The following is a 21,622-nucleotide window of genomic DNA, read 5'->3' as shown; positions in this document are numbered from 1 at the left end:
ACTTCTCTCTACTATAATTCACATCTACAGGGTCTCTTCTCATGCCTGGGAACTTGGCTGTGGGAAGAGGGTGGGATCTCACTGATTGGGCTTTGATCAGTCCCATTTTTTTTTTTTTTTAAGATTTCATTTATTTTCTCAACAGACAGATCACAAGTAGGCAGAGAGGCAGGCGGAAAGTGAGAAGGGAGGAAGCAGGCTCCCTGCTGAGCAGAGAGCCCAATGCGGAGGCTCTATCCCAGGACCCTGGGATCATGACCTGAGCCGAAGGCAGAGGCTTTAACCCACTGAGCCACCCAGGCGCCCCAAGTCCCCCTATTTTTAGTAGGAGGCCTCATCCCTGCCCTCAGCTGTCCTTTAAAGTCAACTCTCCTAGAGAGGAAATTGCCACTCTCTTGCTTGGCTGTGCAGGGTAGAGAAGAAGATATGGGGACCCAACTGTTCTTTATATAAATTTTCAACCAGTTCTTCCTTCTCAGAGGTCGCCTGGACCTAATTTCCTATTGACTTCTCACTCCATAGGCTTGAATTTCAGCTTTGTTTGGATTCTTTTGTTAGTTCCCATTTGTTCATCTGTTTTCTGGCTTCGAGGATTTTGTGGCATGTCTGGTGTACTTCTTGTCCCCTCTTATTTTTAATTGTCTTCATGCATTTATTTCATATTTTTATATTTTATTCATTTCTGTATTCTTTTAGTGTCATTTTAGTACACTTTTAAAAGGTGTGGGTTAACCAACTGAGGTGTGGGGAAAAAGGCGTGTGCTTAGTGTGCCACGGTTAATGGAAGTGTACGGTGCAGGCTCTGCTTTAGATTGGTCAAAAACAATTTTTTTCCCTTTACACATTTGTGGGATATTTATATATTTTCTGATGCACAGTAATTCCTATTAAAATGTCTTCTAAAAATATTTTCTAATTTTTACATTTGTTTATTTAACACTGCAGATTTATTATCTGTTTCTAGAAGTAGAAAATGTGACCACCCACTGGATAGTTTAAAGGAGTAATCACCGTTCTCATTGAGGTACTAACTCATTTTTTAAAACTTATGAGATAATTGTCGATTGATAGGAAGTTGCAAAAATAGCACAGAGATGTCCTTTGTGCCCAGTTTATCCCAGTGGTAGTATCTTTACATGACTGTTAAAATATCAAAATCAGGAAACTGATATTGATACAATCCTCACTAGTTTTTAAAAGACATTCTTTTACATTTCATATTGGGCAGAAAGTTTACATTGCAAATATATATGAGACCCATATGAAATTATTTTCTCTTTCAGCAATTTTTCCAGCTAGTCAAATTACGAAAGCTTGGACTTAGTGATAATGAAATTCAGCGGCTCCCTCCAGAAATAGCAAACTTCATGCAGCTGGTGGAACTTGACGTGTCTCGAAATGGTAAGAAAAAGATTCCACTTGAATTGTCCATTTATCTCTCTTGGTGCTGGGCATGATTTTGAGTAAATATAGCTGGTTGAATGCTGTTGGACATGCTTTTTCTGATGGATATGGGAAAGCTATGTATAAATTTGGGGATGAAATTAATGGCATTATTGAATGGTTTAGTCAGCTTGTGGGTATTTACCAGAGGTATTTCATAACACAGTTTTTAGGTGATAATTTTCTCAAAGTAGGTTCAGTCTGATTCAGAGAAGGGACTGGTAGATAATATAACCCAACCACCTTGTTTTACTGAACATGACATTGAGAGCTGTTGGTGTGGTCATTTGTCCAGTGCTCAGAGGCTGCTGAGGTGAGGGGCAGTCGTCCTGGGGGAGTTTGGTTCCTCTGGCTGTGGCTCAGTGGCCTGGTACATGCCTGTGAGAATCTGTTTCCCTGTAGTGAACAGAGCAGCTTGTTGTCCGGCCTCTCTGTCAGCTTAATTATTTCTAACTGGGCCATTGGTGGTTCTGCTCACTTGAGTTTGTGTGGTGTATTTGTGAGTTTATTTTGATTTCCAGATTTCACGAGAATGAAGCGCTTCCTTTTTTACTTTAACATTCTACTAGGTTTATAGTCTGTTTAGCCTTTCACTTTTGAATGGGTACCCTGGTTTAACCTCGTGTATTATAGCCCCAACAGCACTCCTGGAATGGACTGGTACCCCTGCCTGTCACGGCATACACAATTAATTACTTTCAGTTAAAACGGCAGCTCCCAGTGGTCCTGTCTTTAGTGAAGGGGTTCAGTTCTCACAAAGACTGGTATAGTTTCCTCGGGATAGGCCCCAGTGTGCTGTGAATTATTTATAGAAATGATGATCCTTTTCCTTCTCTCTCATATTACATACCTGTTTCATGTTTTGTTTTTGCTTCCCTACAAAAATCTACAAGTTTCTTCTCAGTGAATCTCAGGTCTCGATCTTTCATTCTCATGTCTTCCACAGAAAGTGCAAGGCTCAGATAGGGATTTTTTTTTGGTGGGTCACTGTTCTAAGACAGCAGTGATAATCAGTACTTGATAGAAAATGTGCTGAAGGAAAAATTATTTTACCTCCTACTTTTTTTTTTTTAAGATTTTATTTATTTATTTGACAGAGATCACAAGTAGGCGGAGAGGCAGGCAGAGAGAGAGAGGAGAAAGCAGGCTCCCTGCTGAGCAGAGAGCCCGCTGTGGGGCTCGATCCCAGGACCCTGGGGTCATGACCTGAGCCGAAGGCAGAGGCTTTAACCCACTGAGCCACCCAGGCGCCCCACCTTCTACTTTTAACAGCTGTGAAATTTCTGTCATCTGCCAGATCCCATTGGAATTGGAATTGGAAACGGTCCGTAGGCCAGGCTATATGTTCTTGACATAGGGTCTACTTTTATTTTTCTTGAGAATTATTTCTTAGTTTGAAGGTAATGGTAAAAGTAAAATAATATATATTTTTTTCAATGAAAAATAAATTCACTTATTTAGTGTGTTTTGGAGTGGCTTATTTGGTTGCAGAGGACCCAGATCTGCTTAGGTAGAGGGTATTGATTTTAAGGATGGGGGGTGGAGCTAACATTCCAGAAGCATTGGCCTGGAGCCGACATCTGACCACCTTTGGAGTTTCATGGCCTCTCTCTGTCTTGCAGTGTGTCTGCTTCTGCTGGTCTGTGCTCTGTTCTTCCTTCCTGGGTAATCTGCTCTCTTGAAACTGGCCTCTCCAGGCCCAAATGGTTGTGGTCTCTTTCCATGCACTTTTTGGCTTCTGCCCCTGCTGTGGCATCTCTTTGCCAGTGACATATTTCTAAGTGAGAAGTGGTTGACCCAGCTCATCTTCTTAAAAAAGCCAAATATAAACCATAAACTCCAGGTCCCTGGACAGCCCAAGAATCAGTTGCCGCAGGACAGGGGAGACGGGCCCTGCAAAGCTTGGCCTCCCCCCTCAGCATAGATGTGGCTTCCCTTACACCCAGAGTGTGACATGGGACAGGCATCTGAGGCCAGAGTTGCCACTAAGGCTGTCCTGTATCACATTTATCTAATGTATATATCACTGAAACTGCTCTCCCTTGTCTCAGCAATCATTTCCATCATAAAGAGTAGCTGGCTATTAATTCTGCAAGGAAGCAGTGACTTAGGAAAATGGTCACTGAAATACACGATCTGAAGAAATAGAAGAGCGATTTTGAAATTGGCATTAGAAAGGAAAATAAGCAGGAGTCCAGAAATCCTTGAGAAGGGGGCGAAGTACTGGCTTTAATTGTTTGGGAGAGGAGACACGTAGAACATGAAGATGGCCAGTCTGACGTGACTGGGCCGCTCTGTGGGAAGTCGGCATTGGCAGCCGCCCTGTTTACCAGTTCTCATATCAGCTGTTTCTTGCCAAACATTCTTATTTACAAAGAAGGGCTGGGGCGCCTAGGCGGCTCAGTGGGTTAAGCCTCTGTCTTTGGCTCAGGTCATGATCTCAGGGTCCTGGGATCGAGCCCCGCATCGGGCTCTCTGCTCAGCCGGGAGCCTGCTTCCTCCTCTCTCTCTGCCTGCCTCTCTGCCTACTTGTGATCTCTCTCTGTCAAATAAATAAATAAAATCTTTAAAAAAAAAAAAAAAAAGGAAGGGCTACATGCTTCTTCCCATGTGTCCCTTTATACCTTCCTGCATGTTGATGAAAGAAATTAAGTTTTCTCTGAAGTCAGTGTCAAGATACAAAATGTTTCTTTTCCTTCTGCAGGTGTTGAGAGTTTTGTGAAAGATCCTATAGATCCTGTCACCTTCTTATCAGGCTCACTTAGAAATACTGAGAGGAGTCAGCTGCCCCTTCCCCTATTGGTTAGAACCTTACTCTGGCTCAATAGCATGGATGTGTGGTGTGTGTGTGATGTGTGTGTTGTGTGTGGTGTGTGAGTTATGTATATGGTATGTGATGTGTGTTATGTGTGTGGTGTGTGAGTTGTGTATATGGTGTGTGTGTGGTGTATTGTGTTTATTGTATGTGTGGTGTGTATGGTATGTTTTGTATGTGTGTGGTGTGTGTGGACAGAGCAGAACAAGGTCATCATTTAGCTTAACCAACAGGAACATGGCTCTTGAGCTATTTCCAGGTCAGACAATCTCACTGTTCTATCTCATTATTATTTTTTTTTGATAGATAAAATCACATTAATGTGAATTTCCTAGGCAACTGAGTGGGTAAATAAGGGTTGCAATGTCTGTAGCCTGTGAGGCATTGTGAAAACCCCTCGTTTGTATGGATACAGGCATTTGTGAGGGTTCGGGTTTAAGTCTGGAGGCCTGTGGGAGCCTCTCGTTTTCCGTTGCTTGTGCTGAGGCTGCTCCTCCATGGTCGAGAGGCTGTTCTATAGCCAGGGCTGTCTCTGTCTCTGTCATGGTAGGACCTTCACTGGCTTCCTCAATTCCTGATTTTCCAGAGAACATTGCTTGGCCGGGGAGGTGGGAGGCAGGATATTAATACCAGACCACTCAAGTCATTGGATTAATGCTCATCAAACCTGAACATGTGATGAATTACCATAGGATTTTGTTACCATACAGATTCTGATGCAGTAGGTCTGGAGAGGGGCTTGAGATTTTGCTTTGCTAAGAAGTCCCCAGTGGCTGCCAACCCTGTTGATCCCACTGAACATGCTAAGTAACAAGATGTGAGCCATCACTACCCAAAACTCACCACTAATGTTCCTTCAGCTGCTTCACGTAGTTATGAGCATGACTTTGCTCAGCTCCCGGCAGCCCTGTACCTTCTCGTGTGGAATCAGGATATTACTGGTCAATGGGTAAGGTGCTGTTACCAACCTAAGCTCCAGTTGGCTTTCATTCCAGGAGAAATATTATACCTGTCCTGGTGTTCCCTACCTCAAGTGAGGGAGAAAAGACAAGTTTTGTGTTTGTCTCCAGAAAAATCTATAAATGAGGAGGAACGAAGTTTTTATAGGCCCATGTCCTATGCTAAGAAGAACTACCAAGACCTCCAAACCCTGACTTTTGTGGCTTTGTTTTCTGCTATTTCAGGCACAAAGTCAAGGGGATTGTGTGTTGTATTAGAAAAGAGAACAGGAGCTTAGGAAGAAAGAGAGCAGTGCTTGGAGCTTATATATGGGCTGTGGAGACTTTTCTGGGGTAAAAAGAGAGAGGCTTGGGATGAGCATGGTTTTGCCTCCAAAATGGCTGGACATGCTTGGCAGGCAGGACTCTGAGTGGGAGCCCTGGCTTTGCTGCTCAGCACTGGGCCGACTATGGACAGGCCTCACTTGCCAGGGTTGAGCCATATCCTGAGAAGGACTGGGGTAAGGCACCACTTCACACAAACCCTGCAGGAGGCGAGGAAAGTGACAGATATCTCATGTTCTGACAGTGGATTACTTTTTTAATCAGGCAAATAGCTAAAATAAAATTGGAATAAAAGAAATGAGGTGTTTCCTATAAACACAGATTAAAAGCTGACTGGAGTGTAAGAAATTGGTATCTGAATATGGTGTTAAATTGCCTAAAGAAACCTTACGGCCCTGAATTAAGGTCTGAAGCAGTTTTCTGTGGTAAAATGCAAACATTTTAATGCCTGGACTGTATGTTTGTATTCTCTGCTAAGTGATTTTTAGCTGTTTGAGGGAAACGACTTCTGGATATGTAAGAAAAGGTATTACCCCATAGTATTATCTTGCTATCCAAGAATCTCAGGCAGACTTTGTTAATGTGTCATGCATCCTGCCTGAAGGGCTGGTAATTTGAATTTTATAGCCTATGCTGTAATTTGACTTACATCACAGTACTGTATCATTATCCATTTAGTTCAGTTTTTCCCAAAGTGCGAGGCAGACACCACTGGTACTGCTAGAGCTGATTTTAAGTGGAGCCACAAAACTGCCATTTTTAATATTGAGTCATGGTAAGAAAGTTACCATTTAAAAAAAATATATTCCTTTTGGTTTGCCTTTGGTGGAATTTAATGACACTATATTTATTATTATATTTATCTTCCATATTTGGGGGCAGCCATTTTTATTCATGTTAGTGACTTAAAGCAATTTGCTTCTTTAAAAATGAATCTCACTCAGATTTGAAGAGGGCATTTAAAGAATGAAGTAACTGCTGAAGAACACAGGTGCTATACCGCTAGGGCCAGCATTGCGAAGGACAGGGCTGGCTGGTGTGGACGAACCCCACTGCTTAGTATGAGCATCTTATGCCAGAGAGCCCATGAATTTATTTCATGTATGGGGCAGATAGTACTGCATACAGGAAAACACAGCCAGAGACCACATACCCTGGGTAAGTACTGTGCAGACTTGAAGAAACTAAAGGATAGTTTTAGTTCAAGTCATCACAAGCATCAGGACGACACTTTAGAGTGAGCAGATGGACTGCCTGTCTACCAGCAGGGTCATCGTCCCCCAAAGTCTAGAGATTAGACATTGATTAAATGCATGGGTTAGCTGTCCTCTGTACAGCCACAAGATGCTGACCACTGTCTGTGGTCTGTGGCTGTGGGTTTGTTTAATGAAATCCAAAGCCAGTTTTTGAAGCCTGCTGAAATGACCTTGTATAACATCAAGTCTTGATGCTTCTGAGGATGTCCTGAAAAAATCTCTTTCTGGCAAGCAGTAAATCCAGTATGCCTAAAAGTCTTCCTACTTAATAATGAACAGTTAGTCTTTTTTTTTTTTTTTTTTTTGTAGTAACTACATGTACCCACACCCCAAGTGTGGGAGAAGCCAGCTTTACCCATGCAGACTTCAGACTTGCCACAGACAAGCCATTGTTTTCTCGTTTCTCACAGCCTGATTCTGGCCCAAGTTTATCACTCTGTTTAGCACCCTGCTCTGGTGGCTGGACTTAATATTATAGTAGACGAGTTTTCTTGTCACCAGCATTGTTGAAGTCTTGCAGGAGACATCCCATAAAGGGAAGCCCCATGGGCCACTCTGCCTTGTGTCTGGAGAGCAGGACACTTTCCAACCCAGAGCCTGCTGTCTCAGCTTTGCAAGACCTGCCACTTTTTATCATGAGAGCTTTCTCTGTCTTAGCTTTTACCTTCACTTTTGTTAAGTTAAGAAGAGTTAATGGAGGAAAAAAATTCCCTTTTCCTCATGTTTTAATTTCAGATAATAATTATAGCTATTATTTTTAAAGCAGAGATAGAAAGAAATTAGGCTTATGTGATATTTCTAATCACCTTAACATGCTTCAAATAGGTTCCCCCCACCCCCCGCAAGCAGGGAGCATTGTTGAAATGTGAGTATGTACAGAAACCATTTCAAACACTGAAAAAGTTGAAATGAGCTTTACATATAGGTTCCTCCTTGCTGGATGGTAAAAGAACATCCATGGTATTTTAGCAAATACAACTGAAAATCTATCCCAATTTAATTTACAAATTACTAAATCAGAAGGGAAATTCTTAGAACATTGTCTTTGCTCAAAATGTTTTTGGAACTCTTTCAGAATTTGTAATGTATGATTTTGCATATCCTCAGACTAGTAGTTTTACTTTTTAGAGTGAATTAGTTTTTAAAAACAGCCAAACATTTTTTAATGCCAACTTAGGCAATCAGTGCCAACTTAGGCAATAAAGCAGGACACTGGTTATCATGGTACTCCACATCTGCTTCAGATAGCAATTTCAAAAGGGTTCCATAAAACTTTGATCAATGGAAACAGGTCTGAAAATCATGTATTAACTACCAAAGGGCAGGTGCACCTTTAAATATGTTTTCTGTTATATCTGTTTTCAGAATACAAAGACAGAGTTTTGAAGTTCATGACCACATATCTTCTAAGAATCCAGTATAGCTACACATTTTTTTATTATTTCTCTTTTAGTACTAGCTGCCTTAAAAAAAAAAAAAAACTAAGCTTGCTTTATATATTATATATAAACCATTATGGAGATATGCTGCACAATGATTCCACAAGTGAAATAAAGTCTGAATATTATGTATTTTTATTTTCAGATAATCTACAGAAGTTAAACCCTTGATACTTATAGATCCCTTTTGATGGCCATATTTGACACTTTTTGCATTTTTTTCTTAGCCTTTCTCCCAAATATCTGAATCCTTTTTTCTGGCATCTAGAAGGGTCTCCCTAGGTTGCCTGTCTTGTCCTTGCTTTGTCAGAATGTATAGAAGAGTAAACTGTGGTTATTTATTATGGCAATATGGCTTAATTCCCTATTACCAGAAAAGCTGTGACTTTTGTGAGTAAGTTGTAGGTTTATATAACTTTCTCTCTTGCTTTTTTTTTTTTTTTTTAATTAGGTTTGCAGTAGAGATGGTAACCTTTGAATTTGAGAATAACACCTCTGAATATATTTTTTAGGTCAACAAGCTCTTCGGTTAGTTTGAGATTCTCTAAATTCTTTGTCAGCCTCCCTCCTTTGTCCCTGCTCACTTCATTCATTCACTTGGTCTCTAAATGCTGTGCTCTGTGTTAGATGCCAAAATTTCCAAAACAATGGTGGATTTACATAGTGCCTAAATTAGGCAAAGTTAGAGAAACAAAAATAATTGTTAAAAAAAAATGGTTTCTCCTGAAATAAAACAAAACTCCAACATGTAGGATAACAGTTTCTGTTCATTTTTTAATTAGGCAATTTATGTAGGCATCACTTTGACAGTTTGCAGCTCTCAAAGTGATTGCAAGTGAGCAGCCATATTGCTTCATTTTGATTTTGAGGTCACCTACTTTGTCATGTGAATCTGCCTTGAGCCAAGTGATGCTGAGCCTCTAGGCAGCTAAAGGCTGGATGACATCTCTTTGTCAGGATGCTGACAGAGACATGCTGCCATGAATGCAAATGGTGCTCTGAGCTTATTAAGCTGGGAAAGGCACAAATTAGAAAGGGATGAAGGATCCAAGAAGGAGAAAGTGATTGAGGAGCAGTACTGAGAACTGCAGCTTGAGGATTATATATAGAAATGATTTGGTTTTAAAATTAGCCTTATAAGTGTTGAATAGATCTTTAACCTAACATATCTGCTCAAAATTAATAATGAATGATGATTCTGAATTATTTTTCAGTTTGAAAAAGTCTTGGACCCTGGCCTCTTGTTTTTTTTTTTTTTTCTTTTTTTATAATTTTATTTTTTATAAACATATATATATATATTTTTCCCCCCAGGGGTACAGGTCTGTGAATCTCCACGTTTACAAACTTCACAGCACTCACCATAGCACATACCCTACCCAATGTCCATAACCCCCCCCTCCCAGCCCCCCTCTGCCCAGCAACCCTCAGTTTGTTTTGTGAGATTAAGAGTCACTTATGGTTTGTCTCCCTCCCAATCCCAACTTGTTTCATTTACTCTTCTCCTACCACATTAACCCCCCATGTTGCATCTCCTCTCCCTCATATCAGGGAGATCATATGATAGTTGTCTTTCTCTGATTGACTTATTTCGCTAAGCATGATACCCTCTAGTTCCATCCACGTCGTCGCAAATGGCAAGATTTCATTTCTTTTGATGGCTGCATAGTATTCCATTGTATATATATACCACATCTTCTTTATCCATTCGTCTGTTGATGGACATCTAGGTTCTTTCCATAGTTTGGCTATTGTAGACATTGCTGCTATAAACATTCGGGTGCTGTATAAACATACAAACACTACGTTTGTATCTTTAGGGTAAATACCCAGCAGTGCAATTGCTGGGTCATAGGGTAGTTCTATTTTCAACATTTTGAGGAACCTCCATGCTGTTTTCCAGAGGGGTTGCACCAGCTTGCATTCCCACCAACAGTGTAGGAGGGTTCCCCTTTCTCCGCATCCTCGCCAGCATCTGTCATTTCCTGACTTGTTAATTTTAGCCATTCTGACTGGTGTGAGGTGGTATCTCATTGTGGTTTTGATTTGTATTTCCCTGATGCCGAGTGATGTGGAGCACTTTTTCATGTGTCTGTTGGCCATCTGGATGTCTTCTTTGCAGAAATGTCTGTTCATGTCTTCTGCCCATTTCTTGATTGGATTATTTGTTCTTTGGGTGTTGAGTTTGCTAAGTTCTTTATAGATTTTGGACACTAGCCCTTTATCTGATATGTCGTTTGCAAATATCTTCTCCCATTCTGTCAGTTGTCTTTTGGTTTTGTGAACTGTTTCCTTTGCTGTGCAAAAGCTTTTGATCTTGATAAAATCCCAATAGTTCATTTTTGCCCTTGCTTCCCTTGCCTTTGGCGATGTTCCTAGGAAGATGTTGCTGCGGCTGAGGTCAAAGAGGTTGCTGCCTGTGTTCTCCTCAAGGATGTTGATGGATTCCTTTCTCACATTGAGGTCCTTCATCCATTTTGAGTCTATTTTCGTGTGTGGTGTAAGGAAATGATCCAATTTCATTTTTCTGCATGTGGCTATCCAATTTTCCCAACACCATTTATTGAAGAGGCTGTCTTTTTTCCATTGGACATTCTTTCCTGCTTTGTCGAAGATTAGTTGACCATAGAGTTGAGGGTCTATTTCTGGGCTCTCTATTCTGTTCCATTGATCGATGTGTCTGTTTTTGTGCCAGTACCATGCTGTCTTGATGATGACAGCTTTGTAATAGAGTTTGAAGTCCGGAATTGTGATGCCACCAACTCTGGCTTTCTTTTTCAATATTCCTTTGGCTATTCGCGGTCTTTTCTGGTTCCATATAAATTTTAGGATTATTTGTTCCATTTCTTTGAAAAAAATGGATGGTACTTTGATAGGAATTGCATTAAATGTGTAGATTGCTTTAGGTAGCATAGACATTTTCACAATATTTATTCTTCCAATCCAGGAGCATGGAACATTTTTCCATTTCTTTGTGTCTTCCTCAATTTCTTTCATGAGTACTTTATAGTTTTCTGTGTATAGATTCTTAGTCTCTTTGGTTAGGTTTATTCCTAGGTATCTTATAGTTTTGGGTGCAATTGTAAATGGGATGGACTCCTTAATTTCTCTTTCTTCTGTCTTGTTGGTGTAGAGAAATGCGACTGATTTCTGTGCATTGATTTTATATCCTGACACATTACTGAATTCCTGTACAAGTTCTAGCAGTTTTGGAGTGGAGTCTTTTGGGTTTTCCACATATAGTATCATGTCATCTGCGAAGAGTGATAGTTTGACTTCTTCTTTGCCAATTTGGATGCCTTTAATTTCTTTTTGTTGTCTGATTGCTGAGGCTAGGACTTCTAGTACTATGTTGAATAGCAGTGGTGATAACGGACATCCCTGCCGTGTTCCTGACCTTAGCGGAAAAGCTTTCAGTTTTTCTCCATTGAGAATGATATTTGCGATGGGTTTTTCATAGATGGCTTTGATAATATTGAGGTATGTGCCCTCTATCCCTACACTTTGAAGAGTTTTGATCAGGAAGGGATGCTGTACTTTGTCAAATGCTTTTTCAGCATCTATGGAGAGTATCATATGGTTCCTGTTTTTTCTTTTATTAATGTGTTGTATCACATTGATTGATTTGCGGATGTTGAACCAACCTTGGAGCCCTGGAATAAATCCCACTTGGTCGTGGTGAATAATCCTTTTAATGTACTGTTCAATCCTATTGGCTAGTATTTTGGTGAGAATTTTTGCATCTGTGTTCATCAAGGATATTGGTCTGTAGTTCTCTTTTTTGATGGGATCCTTGTCTGGTTTGGGGATCAAGGTGATGCTGGCCTCATAAAATGAGTTTGGAAGTTTTCCTTCCATTTCTATTTTTTGGAACAGTCTCAGGAGAATAGGAATTAGTTCTTCTTTAAATGTTTGGTAGAATTCCCCCGGGAAGCCGTCTGGCCCTGGGCTTTTGTTTGTTTGGAGATTTTTGATGACTGTTTCAATCTCCTTACTGGTTATGGGTCTGTTCAGGCTTTCTATTTCTTCCTGGTTCAGTTGTGGTAGTTTATATGTCTCTAGGAATGCATCCATTTCTTCCAGATTGTCAAATTTGTTGGCATAGAGTTGCTCATAATATGTTCTTATAATTGTCTGTATTTCTTTGGTGTTCGTTGTGATCTCTCCTCTTTCATTCATGATTTTATTGATTTGGGTCCTTTCTCTTTTCTTTTTGATAAGTCTGGCCAGGGGTTTATCAATCTTATTAATTCTTTCAAAGAACCAGCTCCTAGTTTCGTTGATTTGTTCTATTGTTTTTTTGGTTTCTATTTCATTGATTTCTGCTCTGATCTTTATGATTTCTCTTCTCCTGCTGGGTTTAGGGTTTCTTTCTTGTTCTTTCTCCAGCTCCTTTAGGTGTAGGGTTAGGTTGTGTACCTGAGACCTTTCTTGTTTCTTGAGAAAGGCTTGTACCGCTATATATTTTCCTCTCAGGACTGCCTTTGTTGTGTCCCACAGATTTTGAACTGTTGTATTTTCATTATCATTTGTTTCCATGAATTTTTTCAATTCTTCTTTAATTTCCTCGTTGACCCATTCATTCTTTAGAAGGATGCTGTTTAGTCTCCATGTATTTGGGTTCTTTCCAAATTTCCTCTTGCGATTGAGTTCTAGCTTCAGAGCATTGTGGTCTGAAAATATGCAGGGAATGATCCCAATTTTTTGATAACAGTTAAGACCTGATTTAGAACCAAGGATGTGATCTATTCTGGAGAATGTTCCATGTGCACTAGAGAAGAATGTGTATTCTGTTGCTTTGGGATGAAATGTTCTGAATATATCTGTGATGTCCATCTGGTCCAGTGTGTCATTTAAGGCCTTTATTTCCTTGTTGATCTTTTGCTTGGATGATCTGTCCATTTCAGTGAGGGGAGTGTTAAAGTCCCGTACTATTATTGTATTATTGTCGATGTGTTTCTTTGATTTTGTTATTAATTGGTTTATATAGTTGGCTGCTCCCACGTTAGGGGCATAGATATTTACAATTGATAGATCTTCTTGTTGGACAGATCCTTTGAGTATGATATAGTGTCCATCTTCATCTCTTATTATAGTCTTTGGTTTAAAATCTAAGTGATCTGATATAAGGATTGCCACTCCTGCTTTCTTCTGATGTCCATTAGCATGGTAAATTCTTTTCCACCCCCTCACTTTAAATCTGGAGGTGTCTTCAGGTCTAAAATGAGTATCTTGTAGGCAACATATAGATGGGTTTTGTTTTTTTATCCATTCTGATACCCTGTGTCTTTTGATTGGGGCATTTAGCCCATTAACATTCAGGGTAACTATTGAGAGATATGAATTTAGTGCCATTGTATTGCCTGTAAGGTGACTGCTATTGTATATTGTTTCTGTTCCTTTCTGATCTACTACTTTTAGGATGTCTCTTTGCTTAGAGGACCCCTTTCAATATTTCCTGTAGAGCTGGCTTGGTGTTTGCAAATTCTTTCAGTTTTTGTTTGTCCTGGAAGCTTTTAATCTCTCCTTCTATTTTCAATGATAGCCTAGCTGGATATAGTATTCTTGGCTGCATGTTTTTCTCGTTTAGTACTCTGAATATATCATGCCAGCTCTTTCTGGCCTGCCAGGTCTCTGTGGATAAGTCTGCTGCCAATCTAATATTTTTACCATTGTATGTTACAGACTTCTTCTCCCGGGCTGCTTTCAGGATTTTCTCTTTGTCACTAAGACTTGTAAATTTTACTATTAGGTGACGGGGTGTGGACCTATTCTTATTGATTTTGAGGGGGGTTCTCTGAACCTCCTGGATTTTGATGCTTGTTCCCTTTGCCATATTGGGGAAATTCTCTCCAATAATTCTCTCCAATATACCTTCTGCTCCCCTCTCTCTTTCTTCTTCTTCTGTAATCCCAATTATTCTAATGTTGTTTCGTCTTATGGTGTCACTTATCTCTCGAATTCTGCCCTCGTGGTCCAGTAGTTGTTTGTCCCTCTTTTGTTCAGCTTCCTTATTCTCTGTCATTTGGTCTTCTATATCGCTAATTCTTTCTTCTGCCTCATTTATCCTAGCCGTGAGAGCCTCCATTTTTGATTGCACCTCATTAATAGCTTTTTTTATTTCAACTTGATTAGATTTTAGTTCTTTTATTTCTCCAGAAAGGGCTTTTATATCTCCCGAGAGGGTTTCTCTAATATCTTCCATGCCTTTTTCGAGCCCGGCTAGAACCTTGAGAAAAGTCATTCTGAACTCTAAATCTGACATATTACCAATGTCTGTATTGATTAGGTCCTTAGCCTTTGGTACTGCCTCTTGTTCTTTTTTTTGTGGTGAATTTTTCCGCCTTGTCATTTTGTCCAGATAAGAGTATATGAAGGAGTAAGTAAAATACTAAAAGGGTGGCAACAACCTCAGGAAAATATGCTTTAGCCAAATCAGAAGAGATCCCAAATCGTGAGGGGGGGGGGGAGGGGAGAAAAAAAAGGACAGTAAAAAAAAAAAAAAAAAAAAGAAAGAAAAGAAAAAAGAAAAAAATAAAAAAAGAAAACCAATAATGAAAAAATATAAAAAGGAAAAAATATATATATATTAGATACACTAGTTAAAAAACGTTAAAAATGAAAAGGGTAAAAGTTTAAAAAAATTTAGCAGAAGAAGAGAAAAAAATTGAAAAAGAAAAAAAATTAAATTAACTGCAAGGCTAAAGAATCATGGGGAGAAAGCCATGAGTTCCGTGCTTTGCTTTCTCCTCCTCTGGATTTCCGCTGCTCTCCTTGGTATTGAAACTGCACTCCTCGTAAGTGAACTTGGTCCTGGCTGGGTTTCTTGTTGATCTTCTGGGGGAGGGGCCTGTTGTAGTGATTCTCAAGTGTCTTTGCCCCAGGCGGAGTTGCATCGCCCTTACCAGGGGCCGGGCTGAGTAATCCGCTCGGGTTTGCTTTCGGGAGCTTTTGTTCCCTGAGCGCTTTCCGTAGAGTCCGGAGGACGGGAATGAAGATGGCGGCCTCCCAGTCTCCGGCCTGGAGGAGCCGAGAGCTCGGGGTCCCACTCCTCAGTGCGCCCTCAGGGAACAGCGTCCAATTACTCCCGTCTGCCTGGCCTCCGGCCGCGCTCCGAGCTCACTGAGCCTGCGACCGGTTCAAGGTAAGCCCGAGCTGTGAGCTCACTCCTCGGCTCCGTCTCTGTAGCCGGCTTCCCTGTTCTAATACCTGCGAGCTCTGGGACACTCAGACACCCCGATCCTTCTGTGACCCTTCGGGACCTGAGGCCACACTGGCCCCACGTGGGCTTCACCCCAGTTAAGCCTCTGGAGCGATGTCCTTCAGCGGAACAGACTTTTAAAAGTCCTGATTTTGTGCTCCGTTGCTCCGCCGCTTGCCGGGAGCCGGCCCCTCCCCCCGCGGTCTATCTTCCCGTCGCTTTGGATTCCCTTCTCCGCCAGTCCTACCTTTCAGAAAGTGGTTGATTTTCTGTTTCTAGAATTGCTGTTCTTCTTCTCTTCGATCTCCCGTTGGATTTGTAGGTGTTTGCAATCTTTAGATAAGCTATCTAGCTGATCTCCCGCAACCTGAAGTAGTCTCAGCTGCTACTTCTCCGCCATCTTGACTCCTCCTCGGCCTCTTGTTTTTTATACTTACAGTTATCAACTGTAACCCATAATAATAATAATTACCTTTTTATTTTAAGTAAAATTTATTGAGCACCTACTATATGTGTGTAAGGCCCTTTGTCTTACTTTTACATCCCTCAAGGAGGTAAATCTACAGGCCCAACAGACTTATGTGAGGAACTGCACGTAACAGCTATTATACTGTTACATAAATGAAGTGCTGGGGCTGGCAGAGCCTTGTCAGTAACTGTAACTGATTTGAAAGAAGCTTGAAGGGAGAATGGGGCTCTTGTGGTTTCAAGTTGAAATCAGATGGTCTTTAAAAATTCTTATATTTTAGTTGTAAATTTGGAGGGAGGTAATAATGAATGGTTTCCTCAGCCTTGTGTCATTGTTGGATATTTCTTTCAAATGTTTGTTATAGATTTACAGAGTCAACAGTATCATTAAAAATGGAAATATCTCAGTGCTTGCCTTTTAGATATTCACTGAAAATTATAAGATTTATCAAAAAATCAAAGAAGTGTACCCAGTGCATAAGAACTGAAACTGTATGAGTTGTCATGGGATTCTTTCTCTTATTATTATATAGCTGACTATTACTGTGTTGTGAAGGATTTGTTCTGTCCGGTGAAATGCCAGACTCTGTGCAGTTATCAAGAGAGACTGACTATTGATTTAAAGAAAAAAAAAAAAAAGCCAAAATCTCAAGTGCTCAACTTTATTACTGCTCTACTTATAGTCCAGTGGAGAGAGGGGTGGGCAGAGACTTAGGGAGGTCAGTAGTGAAAGGCTCTATACAATCAAGGATCCAGGCTGCTGCTTGTAATGCTACATCTTCACTCAACTAGTAGCCTCCAAGGTCCTCGTGGGAGGGGGAGAAGTTGGGGGATTGTGCATGGGTAATTTTATGTTAAGGGTTTATGTTAAAAACCTTTATTTGAAAGAGAGAGCACAAGTGCAGGGTGGGAAGGACAGAGGGAAAGGGAGGGAGAATCTCCAGCGGAATCCCTGCCCAGTGTGGAGCCTGACGCCAGGCTCAGTCTCAGGACCCTGAGATCGTGACCTGAGCCGAAACCAAGATCTGACTCTTAACCAACTGAGCCACCAGGTGCCCCTTCATGGGCAGTTTTTATGGGTCATGTCGAGAAGTGCTCTATGTCATTTCTGTCCATGTTCTCTTGGCCGATTTATGTCCCCAGCTTAACTGAAAGGAGCTGGGAAATGAAGTTAGATACCTGTATAGGAAGAGAAACCTCGCGTAAGCACTAGCATCATCTGCCACAACTGGCAAATAATTGAATGCTAGAATTGTATGATTTTTTATGTCACTGATCACATGCTGCCCTAGTAAACACACGCACACATACACAAGATCCTGTTGCACTATCCCAACCTCCCAGTGAGTGATCCATTTATAGGAAGTTTAGGTACATGCCCATAGGAGGACAAGGTGGCCTTCCTTCCCACATCAGCAACAAAATTTTTAAACCCAGGCATAGATGAAGATGATTGATAGCCACTGATCCTAATAATTAGCATAAAACCTATGCAAGCATGGAAGTATGTTTCTTAATTTGAATTTTTAGAAACAAATATATTTTGAAAATTAGAATTTTATAGTTGAGGAATGTTTGAAGCATTTGCTCTAGGCAAAATTAAAGGTTTTCAAGCCAGGAATCACCATCTCCAGCGAATTACTTAACATCTCTATGCCTCAGTTTCTTCATCTGTGAGATGGAGACTGTAGTAGCACTGACTTCATAGAGGTGCTGTCACCCTTAAAAGAGGCTGTGTATGTAAAGTGCTTGGAACCATGCCTTGTGCACGAGGAGCACTCAGTGTTAGCTGCTGTAATTAATTCCATCTTTGCCTTCATGTTGGGCCATGGGGATCTGAACTAGCACTGTGAGATTCAGAATGCAGGGCAGGGGTGAGGACACGGCAAGTTTGAAGGCTGGAGTGGTACAGGTGAGGGAGGTTCCCGCCCAATGTGCCCTTTAGATGCTGACTCCCATGGCCAGGCACTGTGCTACCTCTTCACACCTGTGTTTTGTCTCACGCACACTCTATCCTGTAAGATGAGGCACCTCAGGGTGAATGATGAGCAAACTGAGGCTTGAAGAAAATGAGCTGTGCGCCAAATCAGACTCCTGCTTATGGTTGGGCTGAAGTAAGAAATCCAGAAGAGCGGCCCTGCTAATTATTTTGGGGGCATATTGAAGATGATCAAGGTAGGGCTATTCGTTTCATTCGATGTTAGAGAAAGGATGTGGACAGTATAATGACTTGGTGCTCCCCAGATTTAAATGGAAAAATGATTCGAAGACATTTAAACTCCTAGAAATGTACATAGTAAATGAATTCAGTACCAGTAGAAGTGGCCCACCTTAAGAGGTGCTTTGTAAATCTTCTTTGGCCAGAAGTGGAACATCATCTACTGAAGGACATGGGGCTTTTTCTCAATAAGCTGCAATGTCACACTTCTAAGGTAATTGTGCCGTTCTGGCAAAAGCTCATAATCACAGAAGATTGGTGCCTTGCTAGAAGTGTAGAACAAGGAGAGCCGAAAACTAAGACTGGATAGGATTTTTACCTTTGGAAGGAAAGAGATTAGACAACAGGAATGTCCTTTGGAAGTAGCCCTCCATTATTAAGAGTTAATAATAGTGAATCACAAAGACACATTATTGGAGAACCAAGAGAACGGTGTGAATCTCTATTATCAGAATATATACTGGGTGCTAGTTCTATGCCAGCTAAGAGGCTGAGCACTTCTGTGCATCATGTAGTATCTCATTTAATCCTCAGATCAGCTCCAAGAAATACACTTGTATCTTCTCTTTACAGATGAGAGCATGGAGTTTCATTAGGAAGCCATAGGAATGTAATATTTAGCACAATTACTATAAGCAGTAACCTTGTACTACAAATTTGAAAGTTGTTTGGAGTAGTAGATCTTAAAAATTCTCAAGACAAAGAAAAACAAAACAACTTGTGACTACATTCTCACCATGAGAGTTCTCATTGCGAGAAAAAAGACTTGTGATGGATGTTAACTAGACTTATTATGGTGGTCATTTCACAATATGTACAAATACTGAATCATCACGCTGCATACCTGAAACTTAGGTAAGGTTATACATCAATTATACCTCGATCAAAACAAAGTGAGTCTTAGATAAAACACTTTTTCTTGGGCACATGGCTAATGAATAGGGGAGCTGGTATTTGATCCCGGGCTTGTTAGACTCCAAAATCACAGTTCTGTCTCCTCAATATAAAAATTTTATATCCTACTACTGAGAAATAATCATCAATAATGTTTTTTAATGTATTTTATTTATCTTCTTTTTCCTTTTTTTTTTTTTTTTACCGGTTTTATAAAATTGAGATTATGCAGCACATGTATCTTATTTTTGTTCACTTAGTCTCATTGTTGCTAAAGTGTAAAAGGCAGATAAAGTGTTTGAAAGGGCAGATTAATTAACTCCTACTTTCTTATATTTCTGGAGAAAAATATGAACAGATCTATAACTTTAACACAACAGGAAGCTGTAGGTTTCAAAGGTAGGATTGGTGTTAGCTAAATAACTGATAGGACAGGGGAATTTCCAGACATGTGGTAAGTTCAGAGCCAAACAGAGTGAAGGAGGAGGTGAATAAGCAGTTTAGAAATTTCTACCTGATTTGGGATTTTTGTGTTGAAAGAAGTCAGGGAGGCACAGTTAGTCCCTATGGCCGTATAGTTACAGAGATACAGACGGAAGGAATGTGGGCAGAAGCAGACCCAAGTCTATGTGCTCACCTGCTTTTAAGGTATTGTGAAGCAATTAGTTCTCTATTTACCTAACGTATGCTTTGTTCATGGGGGTATCTGGTGAAAGTACCATTACACCGTAAGAGTTGCTATCTTGAAGTATTTAACTTATGTCGTTTCACTTTTGTTTGATGGTGTTGCGAGTGGGGCTGATGAATGGGGGGTCAGGATGAACAAGGGGGTCTGAGCAAATTAGTGGGAGGACTGAGCACCGATAACTTGACACTTGTTCAAAGCAAAAGCAGCCTAGTGCTGGGAGGGATTCCTGAGTTAATGCCAGAGGGGCCGGGGAGACTGAGCTGTCAAAGGGGAGGCCTAAGCGAAGATGGGGAGGCAGCACACCGCTGGAGGGGACTGAGCGGGTCCCTGGCATCTGTCCTTTCCTCAGCTGGCTATTTGCATAGCGGCCTCTCTGTTTAAGACCCAAGGGGCCACAGCATAGCAAGGGCCTGGGCCAGCCTGAAGTTGGCCATAAGTTGAGTCAAATGCCATGGGCGTGTGCTTTAGCACAATTACAGGGAGCACCTTTGCATCCGGAAGTCATGACTTGCCCTATACCTCCTCACATGCCTTTTAAAGCATCACTCTATTCAGGGCTTTGCATACTGTCAAATAGAACAGGTAGCTGTTGCTCTTCCTGTATATTGGGGTCCCTGCCTTTGGCTTTTGTCATGGACTGGTCCGCCTTCAGCTTTGACCGACTGGAGCATGGCAGAGAGACCTGCTCCCTGTAGTTGCGTGGCATTTTCTGAGCAGATGCTTTGGTCTACAGCCCTTTCCTGCTGCCAATTGAATTTAATCTTATCTCCAAAATCCCTCTTTTCTGTGTTACCAACTCTAGTGACCTTTCTAAGGGATCCGTATGGGAAGAGATAAGCTCAAAGAAATGTTCTAAATGAAGGCATCAGATTTCATTATGAAAAGCACAACAAAGCACTCCTGAAGTCCTGGCTAGAACGTATGTTTCACTGAGATAAGGTAGGTGGGAGCAAGAACAGAGATTTAGAATAAGTTTTAGTCACTTCTTGAATTTTTAACCAGCACCAGGTATGTAAGTTATGTGCCGGGAGCTAGAGATAGCAAGTCTGTTTGTTGATGGCTCTCTGGCGATTGAGGCTACAAGGGAGGAGGGACCAAGTCCATCTGTGATACCAGGACAATGTGGAGAATCTCAGAGGCTGCCTGAAGGAGTCTAGGGAGGGAGGGTCTTCATCATTCTGATCATTCCTGGGGAAGGGGATATTAAGGAGGCTTCTCTCTGGAACAGAGGACTCTCAGGCTCTGAGGAACAAGTAGCAGGTAGAGATAAAGGACAGGAAGGATATTTCTGGGCAGATGAAATGGCACGAGTGTGTGTCTGAAGGTGTGAAATAGTCTGATGAATTTGGGAAATGCACGGCATTTGTGCATGGCAGTGAGATCTTGAAGATTCTGTGTGCATGGCTGAGGAATGTTTTCTTGAGAGCAGTGGGGAGCTGTGAAACTGTTTCCAGGAGGGGGGTGGTTCACATCTCATCCTGGCACTAGCAGGGACATGAAGTTGATGGAGGGCAGCCTGGATGCAGAAGGCCATGATGGGGGTGGAAAGACCGGAGAGAGGAACAGGAGAAGAGGAGATGTCAGGCCAGGTGTGTGGGTGACAAGTGGGAAGATTGCTGGATGTGGAGCAGTAGGGTGAGGGAGAGGTTAAATCCTCGTTTCCCATTGCAGAAGAAACGGGAAACATTGAAGAAAGCTCAGGCGTGGAGGGGAAAGATGAGCGTGTCTGTGGGCATGTGGAAGGTGAAATGCTTCGGGATATCTAAATGGAGGTGGTTCAGTAGGCAGCTGAGTATAAGGGTCTCATGCTTAGGGGAGAAATTTGAGCAGGAGGTAAAGGTTTGGGGGTCATTCTTGTGTAGATGATATTGAAGCTATCGGCATAGATGAAGTCACTCACGGAGAGGAGAATACAGT

At 41.3% G+C, this 21,622-nt stretch overlaps 1 protein-coding gene across 1 annotated transcript in view; it reads left to right on the top strand.

The window, feature by feature from the left end:
- Positions 1-21,622, top strand: part of LRRC1 (leucine rich repeat containing 1) — a 148,065-nt gene that overhangs the window by 63,975 nt on the left and 62,468 nt on the right. Inside the window, exon 2 of the mRNA XM_032864515.1 lies at positions 1,284-1,401. Coding sequence (XP_032720406.1) covers positions 1,284-1,401 — 118 coding nt within the window. The remainder of the gene's footprint in view (positions 1-1,283; positions 1,402-21,622) is intronic.

Source organism: Lontra canadensis, unplaced genomic scaffold (genome assembly GCF_010015895.1).
Source record: "Lontra canadensis isolate GAN:19392208 unplaced genomic scaffold, GSC_riverotter_1.0 scaffold27, whole genome shotgun sequence".
Taxonomy (NCBI): Eukaryota; Metazoa; Chordata; class Mammalia; order Carnivora; family Mustelidae; genus Lontra; species Lontra canadensis.
Note: the sequence above shows the minus strand (reverse complement) of the source record. Positions and strands in the feature narration are given on the sequence as shown.